The 12,421-nt window shown below is 44.3% G+C and overlaps 1 protein-coding gene across 1 annotated transcript; it reads right to left on the reverse strand.

Annotated features, from left to right (window-relative positions):
• Window positions 1–9,707: 9,707 nt before the first annotated feature.
• N7508_007548 (uncharacterized protein) lies at window positions 9,708–11,035 on the reverse strand (the record flags this gene model as incomplete). Its single annotated transcript, XM_058465612.1, has 3 exons — window positions 9,708–10,603; window positions 10,696–10,851; window positions 10,918–11,035. 3 exons carry the CDS (start codon window positions 11,033–11,035, stop codon window positions 9,708–9,710), a joined length of 1,170 nt encoding a protein of 389 aa, XP_058316940.1.
• Between the last annotated feature and the right edge of the window lie 1,386 nt (window positions 11,036–12,421).

A 12,421-nucleotide genomic window follows, 5' to 3' on the forward strand; every position in this document is an offset into this window, starting at 1 on the left:
AAATTCAATAGTGGCTAGAACTAACGGCGGACCTTCTTCTTCTGAGACTTTTCGAGAGCAGCCTCGGGATCTGACAAACCGGAGGTGTCGTTATCCTGCAGGACGGCAAGAACTTTAACTACTTCTTGGTAGGCAGACATCATAGGTGGAGTCCCTAGTAGAGAGCTAGGTAGAGAACTAGGCACTTGGTCGTTATCTTTATCTGCAATATCCAAGTTATCCTCATTCTAGTAGTCGTGGTCTAGCACCGCGGTATCCTTATTGTGATCCTGATTGACTCGCTTTAGAGTGGGTTTCGTGGTGCTATCCGGAAGTACCTCCATAAGTGTGCGTTTGGCCTATGTGGTGTATAAACTAAGAATGATAGTGCGGCTAGTAGCGGAATCATTGGTATCTATCAAGGCGAGCTCTTCGCGGAGACGAGTAAGGGTATTTAGCGTCTGCTTTTTGCGTATAGCATCGCCTATACGGCCAGTAAAACCGTGAAACACCTAGAGGGTAAACGCATTACCGAAGTGAGCTTGGATTTCGTTCGCCTATATATCGATTAACGAGGACGGCACTAGGATCAGAGTGGGTCGGAACGGAGCCGGATCGGCCTATGCGATTTGGTATTAGGAGGCCTGCCACACGAGAGATAAGGCTGTAAGTGTTTTGCCTAAGCCGTATATATCCGCTAGGATACCACCGGCCACTAGACTTGCTTCCTGGTCAAGCATCCACGATATAGCCGTGACTTGCTAAGGCATAAGAGTCGTAGGAGGCACTCTATACGTGTTCGGGGGGGCGATAAAGCCATCACTATTAGAATCAATCGAGATATAGGCATAGGCGAGACTATCCGTGAAGCTTCGCGGGGTAGCAGAGACGGTAAGACTTAAGCGTTGTTGATAGACCCACTCGGGTAGATCTAGGATCTATAGGGGGCGATCGTTATAACTAGTCTTTAGCTACCGGTCCCGGTAAGTGTGCTTCTCGGCGTTTTTATTGGCAATTTCGGCTAGTGCTTCGCTCGACGAGATTAGCTTATTGGCGGAAGGGGTTTTCAGATTAGCTAGGAGGTCCGATACCTAGGAAGTCTTGGTAGAGGGAGCCTAGTAAAGAACATATTTCTATGCCTATTTCCCCTTAGTGAGGGCGTGAATAAGGCTGTCACGGTTAGCGGGGATAAGTGGGGCTCGAGCCAATAAGCTTGTTATAGGGTGAGCTAATATATGGGCAATACTAGTGAGTAGGGATAGGTAAGGGGCGCCGTCGAAAAGGGTCATATCGAGGAGGTCGATATCTGGTGGAAAGGTGTCTTCGGTGTCAATAGGATCTATTTAAATGCTGTTAAGGATAATAGCGTTCTCCACACTTGATATAGTAGCTATAGTAGCTACGGTAGAAGTCGTGCTAGTCTAAAGTTTGGGCATAGCTGATTGCGAAGACTAGGGTACCGTGTTAATGTAATTCTTGTTCTTCTTGATGTTGTTTGCAAAGAAAATAAGAGTCTTCTATACATGTAGAACCTCTTTAGCGTCAAACGAGAAGGGGGATTTAGTGACCTAGGATACCTTAAATATATCGGTATTGCGGGTGCGCATCAATCGAACAATCTACTAAAGTGTGCGAATCTCGAAGAGGTAGGACGCATCGATATTGTGCTTTCTAACCGTGGGGCGCTAAAAGTCAGCGAGAGTAGGACTCTATTTTAGGGTATTATTAAAGGCGTGTTTGATGATAGAGAAGCGGATCTACTTCTAGCTAGCGGAGAGATTTGGATAATCAAAGGAGTTGGCACGATCAGCGGCGAATTGATCGATGATATCGCGAGAGTGTTTGAAATTTGGGTCGAGGCTATAGATTTTGTGCAGAGAGGCTGTAGTTAGGAAACCATAACAACTAGCAAGCTTTGAGGCTGAATTCTCGATAGCCGTGATAAAATCAGGAGCATAGTTGATATTACTAACTAGCTTAGAGCGGCGGGTTAAAGCCATAATAGTGTATAACGCGGGGAGATACAAGAAGGGTGATTCTAGTAGTCAAATAATAGAACGGCGATAGTGTTGGTAGTAAGGATGCTATAACGGTGTTAGTGATGATTCATAAAAAGCCTTGAATTCTAACGGCCGTCAAAGATGTAGGCTAAGGGATATCAAAGGTAGATAGGTAGGAAATAGCCTTAATTTCTGACGTCCGTCAGAAATATAGGCTAAGAGGATACTAATAGTGGGTAGGTAGGAAATAGCCTTAAATTCTGACAGACGTCAAAAAGGTAGACTAAGAGGTATCAAAGGTAGGTGGGTAGAAAGAGCCTCAAATTCTAACGGACGTCACGTACAGTAGTGATAAGGGTGGGGAAAATAGAAGATAAGGTTTGAAAAGGGGGAGGACTTCGTATATATACCTTCCAATCTAGCACTTATGAGGTTATTAACCTCTACAAGCTTACTTTCTGATGGACGTCAGAAAGTCTAGGTACGGGATGTTAGTCGATTTATGTCTTTAGTATAGTCTCTACACAAAAATATGCATATATATAGTATCCACAAAAGAAGTTTATTCAAGTTGGTTGCAGTGTGGTGTGCAATAAAACAGTGATAATATTAAAGACAATGTGTTAACAGTGCGATAAACTTGACCCTAACGACGACTTTGCAGTAGACTATAGAAGTTGGTCAAGCAGTTCTTGCCTTGGACCTTATCAACACGGAGCTTGACCTTGCGGAAAACATGATCCTCGTTATTCTAGAGATCGGCTAGGAGCCGGCGGCTCCGAGCCGCCGGTGCGGTTGACTAGAGTCTTGCCGCCTAGTAGCTCCTATTGAATTATAAAGAAGAGAGAATTAGAATAAGTGTTGCATTAGCCAATTTATATCGTTAGTGATATAATAATATTAGAGTAGGTTTACTTGATACTCAGAAAAGCTTCACTTTCTGATTTAAATTGAAGTTTCTTTCATATGGATGTCTCTATTTTAGCCCTCACTTTCTAAGATACGTTAGAAAATGTGATAGATTAGTATTAAGGATAGTTAGATAACGAATATTGATATTGGAATAGGTGTACTAGATACTCATAAAAGCTTCGCTTTCTGATTTAAATTGAAGGTTACTAGGTATAATATCTCTATGTCAGCCCTCACTTTCTAAGGTAAGTCAGAAAGTGTGAAAAAAATAGGATCAAGGTGACGAATGTTCATATTAAATGATACTGAAGCTATACTAAATAATCACAAAATTATGGTCGGAATGTATCAAAAATAATGAATACTTGGTTGGTTTGGATACTCGCTGAAACACCTTTAAATTACCGTATTCTATCATGATAACTCAGCGATTTATCCATCATTATTATGAAAATAATGTATAGATGGGAAATTTTTTTAGTCCCATGGGAGTCCCACGGGAATTCCCATGGCGGGACCAAATTTTTTTTTTACTCCCATGGGAGTGGGTCCACGGGACTAGACCTCTGTAGGAATTCCCATGGGACTAAGTCCCATGGACATGGGACTAGATTTTCGCTAGTCCCATGGGAAATGTCAAGGTCTATACAGAGGCATAGACAATATCAAGTTCCTAGTCAATAAGTAACAATATCTCTGATATTAATATACTTCTAAGACCTACTACCTCTATCTAGTCAAGACCGACTACTCTAGATAAACTCACAAGGTATCTTAGAAGTAGTAAGTTTAATATCCCTCTCTCCTATTGTATATTAAATCTTTGTTTTTGCTAATTTTATATCTCTCTAGGTACTGTCCAATCAACACCCCTAGTCTTCTAGAAGGCTTATAAGGCAGAGTATCCTATCTTAGCAAGCCTTACCCAAGATATCCTTACAACTCTAGCTAGCGGCTCTAGGGTAGAGAGACTTTTTAACTCTGCTCGGGATATATGCCACTATCGCCGGGGCTTATTAAGACCACAGACTATTTAGGACCTAATAATGTTTATGTGTACAACTAGATTTAATATATAGTCTAAGTAGCTTGCGCTAGTGGATAAGTTCCTCTCTACCCAAGAGAAGCATTCGAAGAAGGAGTAGGATAATACTAAGCAAGAGGATAAAGAGTTTGATCCTATTAGCGATAACGAGGAAGATCTTATAATAGAAACTTCTGCAGAAGTATCTATTAAGCAGCCTAGCCTACGAGCGCTAGGGAAGAGAAGGGCTATTGATAATGATAAGATCCCTCTACCTAATTTTGATATTCAGAGGCGTTCGTCAGGGCGTATTCCAAAGAGACTAAGACATAATACGGATTTTGTATATAATTAATAGATATAAAGGACAATTGATCCTTTTAACATAAATCATGCATATAAGTAATTTCTAGAAAAGTACTCAAAATTTCTGGAAAGAATACGTTTAGGCTACATATAACAAAGTATGACAGTAAAATACTAAAAAATACCAATAGATTCTTCATAAATTATGTAAATCACGGGGTTCTACATATTTGTCCCGTTTGTAGGACCGCAAGACCGGACCGGACCGCAGTGGTGCGGTCCTATAAAAGTTGGGACCGCCCAGCGGTCCTGATAGTAAGGACCAAGCCCTACATGGTCCGGTCCGGTCCGCGGTCTGGTCCGGTCCCTTGCGGTCCTTGCCGAGGTCTATTAGTATCGACCCGTCTGCTATGTCAGACTAGACTTCCGCAGAACCCAGCTCAACCCGGGCCCAACCCGGGCCCAACCCGGGCTGGGTTGGGTTCTGGGCCGGGTTCTCCAACCCAGTACTGGGCCCGGGTCGGGATTTCTGGCCCAGTGCTGGGCCCGGGCCCCTAGCTGGGTTCATAAACAATGCAAACATGTCAAGACTCGTGACTACATAACTTGTGCAGTTTTTGGCTGTATTTTTGGGTATTTGACTTGTAAGCAAGGCCTCTTTCTATAATCACTGTTTAATTTAATTGTACGTTTAATAGATTCCTAAGGCTACAGGGCTACAATTCTGACGGCCGTCAGAAAATAGGGTCATTAAGCTATATTGCTAGTTTTTTTGACGGCCGTCAGAATATAGGGTTATTTCGAGGCTTTTTTGAAGATCTATGAATTGGAGAGCTTTAATCGATTAACCAACTAATAGTACTCGAATATATCATTATCGCAATTCTTTCGCTTCCGTCCTGACGCACGTACTTGGGTGTTATTCACTGGCAATGGCACCTAGGGTTCACGTACAGTCGGCCCTTCAAATGCAGTCAATAAAGCTTTATCTAGCTCTGTCTCCTTATCAATTGAAGTCTCCTGTTCCTCGGTATCACTGATTGGCTCGATCTCAATGTCGTCGAGGTTATCATCCTTCTCTTCCTTTGCTGCTTCTAGCTCATCATAAGAGAAGAACTTCTCAAGAAGTCTCGCCTCTTGTTCTTCTATGTCAAACCTTGAGGTGCAAAGAAACATCATTAAATCCTCGATTGTATAAGACTTTATTCTTCCTCGACGGTAATGGCAGATATCCCGAGCAGTATTAAACAGCCGTTCAACGCCTGCCCCGGTTGCAGGGAAAGAGAGGATATCACGCGCAAGAGCAGCAATTGCTAGGAATCGCGCTTGGTTCTCTCGCTAGAACGTAAGAGGAGCAATTTGAATAGGATCTAATCCGAAGTTAGTTAGAATTCTGAAAGGCTTAGCTTAAACGTACCACTATCAAGATAACGAGTTATTTCATTAGTAGCTATGCTTCCCTAGGCATTGCTCCTATCTAGCATCGTATCAAGCTTCGATCCTAGCCGAGCTATCATTTGAGAGCTATCTAGTGACTGATTAAGGGCTGAAAGCTGTTCTTGATATAGAATTAGAGCTTCCTGGAAGGATGAGCGGTACGTGTCACGCCATTTCTGATCCTAGTCATTGGTAAGAAAGAACTTAAACTTGTTCACGAGCGCTAGCATTGTGCCGATTGCATAGATATATCCTCGAATATTATCGGTTTGGGAGTAGTACTTATTAAGCTTTAACCGACCAGCTTCAAGTGCGTGAAGCATCTATTTCTTCTATAGCATAGGCTTACGTCGTAGCTGCTTTATTGAACACTCAAGATGCTCAAAGAGTTTATTGTAGATCTTGAAGACGTAATACGTAGTAATATCTCGAGTCTTCGATAGCTAAGTTGTGTAGGCGAAAAATGGCTTAGTGATACAAAGAAGATAGTCAACTTGACGCCACTCGTCCTTATAGAGTAGCATCTCTTCGCAATCATACTCTGCACAAAATAGCGCAAAGATCGGACGTAGACGCTTTGCCCGACGTAGTATTAGAAAGGTTGAATTCCACCGAGTCCTTATATCTTAGATCGGTACTAGCTTCACGGTGCTTGTCTGGAGATTGTAAAATGTCTCCCGGCGCTAAGGGCTTGCGTTCACATAGATAGCAAGATAGCGGACCTTGTTCAATGTAAAGGATATCTCACGATTCCGATGCTGCGCATTTAAATAAGCTAATCTTGATTGCTTCTCTGTCTATTTTGTCTTAGTTAAGTCATTCAGTGGAACTGCTTTAATGCGATCAAGGAGCTGGTTTAGACTGAGTTAGATAACGTGAGCAAGGCATAGGATTCGAACAATGATAACACTATCTGATAGACCCTATTGGAGGGAATCAAATAATGTCTTATTGTTTGAAGCATTGTCCGTTGTTAACCCAAACACTCGGGCTTCAAGGTTATGCTCGATTAGAGTTTGAAGAAGAACATTGCTTAGATTCGCGCCTGTATGCGCACCGTAGAGAGGTTTGAACCTAAGTAGTACCTTACGATATACCCAATCAATATCTACAAAGTAGCCTGTGATTGCTATAAACGCCTGTGAGAATGGAGATGTCTAGCAATCAAGTGCAATTGAGATTTTCGAACCAATAGGCAGTGTTCGGAGCATCCGCTCTTGCCGATCTTTAACAATGCTCCCTAGTCGGCGACGAATTGTATTAGTAGATGGGATGATCGGAGGTGACGGAGCGGTACGAGCCCGAGAAATAAGACGCTGAAATGCTGGATGCTCAATAAGATGAAGTGGAAGCCGATTGAGTGTGATAAATTGTAGGATGTCTTCTTCCTAGGCTGCTTGCGAGAACGGTATTTCGATATCTTCCTAAGTTTAGTATTACTATTAGTAAATGAAATCGAATAAAAGGGTTACTCCGAACGTACTGCTTGCTTTAGAAATTTGGTAATCTGTGATTTCTTTGTATGTCCGCTCTTTAAATAAGCCGCTGTCTTGAGATGTCTCTGCATTGTCGATATGCCATGATATTGTATTTTACCTGTGGCCTTCGTATTGACTGTATTAGGGTGCTCAAGAATATTTCCACAACGTTGGCATATAACCTTTGGTGCACTATCTATACTATGAGCAACCTGATTGTAGTGGCTCCAAATCTCCGAATGGCGCGTTAAGTCCTAGACAATCTTGCTCTTCCTCCCAAAGTCGGTTTGTAGCCACTATTCTACCCATTCGTTATAGGTTATTTTATCGTAGAGAATAAACGCCTTCCTTCGGTCGGGTCTAACGCGTTGTAAGGAGGATAGGAGTATTGGCGGAATTGTCGGTCGGAGGAAGTCAGTGTCAAAGGGATCGATCGTATGCTGGCTGCTAGAGGGAGTCGCTAGGTGGTTTGATAGCGCAAGATAGCTGATATTATCTATATCGCCATCATAAAGAGAGGACGCGAAGTCAGACTGCTGGCTTTGTGACATGATAAATTGAACAAGTGTAAAGTAAGTGATAGAGGGGGAATAGAGGACTTACGGAGCAATAATATCTAATGACGGTGTGTAAATAAAGCAAACGCGATAGATCAATTTAGAAGAGGACCTTAAAACGTATCCGCGTGGTTTATTGGTTATATTACTCCACCTCCGTATCTATCTAGCCCAATAACCTAGTAAGAACCCAGAAAGCCTAGCAAGAACCTAGCAAAACCCCAGAAAGCCTAGCCAAAACCTAGAAAACCTAGCAAACCCCTAGTAAAAACCTAGCAAAAACCCAGAAAGCCTAATTCCCACCCTAGCTTCCACCTAAGATCGTCAAAAAGTTTTATCCTGCCTTACCTATCCGGGTTTATACAAGTACTTAAAAAGACCTGCAATCTATATAATCTTACTAGCTACTAGTCGAATATAGTGGAATAATAAAGAATATAATTAGTATATATGATATATAAGATTTAAAGTAACAATACCCGAATTCCATAGTGGTTTTTTCAAGCATTTATGGGTATGCAAACACTGTATATTGTGAAATATATATCCGCACACTATATATATTTACACCATGATTTCTGACGGCCGTCAGAAAACCTGTAGTGTCGCCTATAGAACTCATCTACGTATATCTAACATGAGGTCAATAAAAAGGTCATAAGTCAAACACTGTGAAAACCATAGCAAAGTCTGACCTTTCTGAGCCTAAAGAACCATAACTACTTATTTAAAATTGATTCTACGCGTTTATAGCTTTGAACACACTCTAGTTATACTAGAAAAGTATGGTGGTTCAAGGTATAGATCAAAACCGATGTAAAAAACAGTGAGTTATCTTGATGACTGAGCAGTTTTATGATTGAAATAATGCAAAAGTTGGGCCGAGTTGGGTCCAAACTGGGTTTACTGGGGGCCCAGTGCTGGGCCCGGGTTGGGCCCGGGTTAATGAAGTTCAACCCGGGCCCAGGCTGGGTTGGGTTCTGGGCCGGAACCTTGGGCCCAAAATGGGCTTTGCGGAAGTCTATGTCAGACTGCCATCGTGCCATCCCCATTTCAATGGTTTTTTTTTCCTGCCGCGTTATCTGCTTCCTACGGCAGACGATAGCGGCTATTGGCAAAACCGCCCCCCATGATCCAATAATATGTCGTTATCTGTACCCACATGTTTTAACCGCCAGCCTGACCGCTCAAACCCCGATCTACCATCAGCGAAATAACGTTGGGATGGATAAGTCGGGTCCTGTGTGAGGTATGCCCATGCCTTGGGTATCAAAGTATATCCTATAAATGGCTATAAGAGTAGGGGAACGATAGGTATTCTCCTTCCAAAACACTAAAGGCGGTATATCTATAGTGGCTTATATATACTCTTTGTCCATTGAAGTCTGTTTCTAACGTATCGCGCGCAAGCAGCTCTTTCCAGGAAATTGCTGGATTCTCTGCATTCCCAACGTGGACTGTCCTTTGAGCATCAACTATCTTTTGTCAAACTCACCGCGCTCTAGACGACATCTGACATATTGCTATTCCAATATACTAACTATGGTGGTTATGTCTTTATCAGGTCTCAATTCAGCAGGCGCTTTCTCTGGCGTTGTTCGTGTCCAATTGGCAGCGGAGCATAGATGATCGCATGAGCTCTAGTACAACGCCTCACGAAGAGCAATGGCCATCTCGTTGATCGCAGTAGTGAATTTTGATCTACGGGAGATTGGGGCTTTAGGGAGACTGGCTCGAGTATACCTTCGTAGCTACTGACGAGAGTTTACTCCGGGAGCCATCGCAATAAAATGGATTATCTCGACTAATTTCTTGGCTTGGAGTCCTGTAATAGTAAAAGGTCGCAGTTCACTTGCACTGAATCGGCACATATGGTCAATTAAGCCACTGTTATGCCAAGCCATTCTTTTCTCGGTAAATACGATCTAAAGCAAGAACAAAGACGAACGTACTACAAAAAGTAGGTCAATATTCCAAACACAAGCTCATTGGCGCCCCAATGTGAACGTAATCCCTAAGCCTTGGTGGCGTGCTCGGTAACGGCGAAGCTGTAGGAAGGCTTCATGTCGTCCTTGACAGGGTAGTAGTTGGCACCCTTAAGACGCATGTCACGGGCGTAGTACTCAAAATTCAAGGCGTTGTAGTTGATGTCAAGAGTCACAAAGCCGTTGGCGGCCTGGTTGGCGTCGGCACCGAGCCACTTGGCGTAGGGGCCGATAGGGACACCGTAGTTGCAGTCGCCGGCCTCGGCATAACCTGCGCCACCGGTGAGAACAAAGTCAGTGCCTTCGTACTGGTAATGAGCCATGCAATGATCATGACCGTTGACGACGACGCCATTGTTCTCGCGAACAATATCTATCAGGGGGGCCAGCTCAGTGTAGTTGGAAGAGGAGGAGATGTAACCGTGGTGAATCTGCAGGATCTTCCAGGTAGCGTCGGACTTAGCAAAAGACTCGCGCAAGAAGTCCACCTGCTTCTGGGTGTCCTTGTGGCAGGCGATCACATAGTCGGTGTTGTAGACGGAGGTGTCTTTCTGGTATTTTTCGATAAAGCAATCAGAGTCCACGACTACGAAGGTTGCAGTCCAGTTGGAGCCGGTCAGGTCGTAGGTGTAGTAGGGCAGATGCTCGTGTCCAAAATACCAACGATCATCGATCAAGGGAGCAATACGGGTTTGGAAGTCAACGCCGGCCTGGCCAGCGACGATGTCGTGGTTACCGAGAGCCTGGTACCAGGTCTTGTTGTCGAAGGCCTCGCCGACGTACATGTCAGCCCAGCCCTCGTAGAAGCGCTGGATACCCTCCGATGTGAAGTCGACACCGCTATCGTAGAAAGAGTCGCCGACGGAGATGAAGGCAGAGCAGTTCTTCTTGAGACAGACCTTCTCGATGTAGTGAGCCGTGCGGGCTATCACAGACGTTAGTATAGATGCACTGTTCCCTTTCCAAATTTTCTCCCTTTCCCTGGTTTTGAGGGGTCCTATAAGATATATGACTTACTCTCCTCAATGGTGGCATTGAAGATAGCCTGACGGTCACCGGCGTCGCAGTCATTCTGAAGCTGTCGGGGAATCTGCACGCCGTCAGCCTCCAGCTTCGACAAGGCGTTATTGCAGAAATCCAAAGGCAGAGGCTGCCAACCAGTCCAGCCGTAGTCTTGAATCCGTTAGTATTCTTGTTCAAGGATTTGATGTCCCAATTTTTAAAATAGCGAGTACTTACCACCGAGGATGCCCACGGTGAGGGTCTCAGCACCTTTGGGTACAACGATAGAGTTCGGGGCGGCAGCAGCACCCAGGGTCAGACCCAAAGTCAGGGCAACACGAGACATAAAAGGCATCTTGAATATGAGAAAAATAACAGACGAGATAGTTGAGTGCTCATATTTCTGCTGATCCCTTAGCTACTCGCCCATTATAAGGTGAATTTAGGGTCAGGCAGTCAGGAGACACGGAAAGTCACCCCGACAGGCTTCCAGAATCCAACCATAATATCGCAACGTGTCACGTTCTTGGTTCTTAATTCCTGATTTTTGTCGTGGACGGTAGACTCTGGATGCCATAAGCAAAAGCCTGAGTTCGCTTCTAAAAAGCTTCGCTGGTGCTGGAGCCAATGAGGGATCAAGATTTGCCGTTGAAACCGGGAAGTTCTGGGGCAGACTATCCATTTTGAGAGGTGCTCGGACAATACAATCTCCACCAGCGATGCTAGTCGTTCTATCGGAGACGAAGAGAATGAAGCCACGGCACTCGTTGACGGGAAATTGCTCGAACCCGAGATGCCAATGAAGCTTAGCATACCAAACCACGGGCATCAAGGCTTCCTTGACTGTCGGGTCTAATGAGATTAGTCACTTAGGCGACTCATAGGGTGGAGTTTGCACCAGTAAACAAGCTTGTCGTAGACTGCTATTTTCGCAGAGACCATTCAAATCCGCGGATCAGGAGCACGCGGTGAACCATGAATTAAACAGCCAATTAACAATGGCAAACGTCGACTCCTGTTGACTAAGCAGGATCCAGGAGCTAGGAAACTTACCGACAAAAGAGGGTCGCAATTTTACTAGCGCGCCCGAGGAATATTCAGCATCCATACTCGTAACTAAGCACAACCCTCATTTACTCTACATTTTCCATATTATATAAAATCCACTTTCTCAAATACTTATTGGCTATGCCCGTAGTCCGTACTATGACGACCACGTTCCGACAAAACCTCCTATCATTGGAAGGAAAGGTAGATTGAACTCCCTCAAGGTAACCCGGGAAAGTGAGTACCTCCGCGATAAAGAAATTGGTACATAGAGGTGATGTTGACACAAATGTGTGTTAATATATCTTATCGTACAGTACGGGTGAGGTGGTAGAAAAATCTCCGCGCTACAACTGTGAGACGCTAGTAAATCCCATTTACCGCCCGGCTATTAATTAGCGCTGGCAGCCAATTTTCGGGCCAAGCCTCTCGTCAGACAGATGGCGGACCCACCCATGGGGCCTCCCGAGCCTCTAACCACACTAACGCACGAATAGGCGCGATACACCGGGAGACGCTGAACCCAAGACCAGAGTCCGGACCAGAAGACAAGCACGAGTGGAAAGCGAGCAGACCCATGCGGCCCCGCAACGCGTGGAGCCGACCAAAACGGGGACCAGCAGCGGACGAGCGACAACGAAAGAGATTCGGCAGACCATTGAGCACTTGCAACGCATCTTTGAAGAGCAAACCA

This window comes from Penicillium antarcticum (genome assembly GCF_028974205.1).
Source record: "Penicillium antarcticum strain IBT 31339 chromosome Unknown utg000008l_segment0_segment0, whole genome shotgun sequence".
Lineage (NCBI taxonomy): Eukaryota > Fungi > Ascomycota > Eurotiomycetes > Eurotiales > Aspergillaceae > Penicillium > Penicillium antarcticum.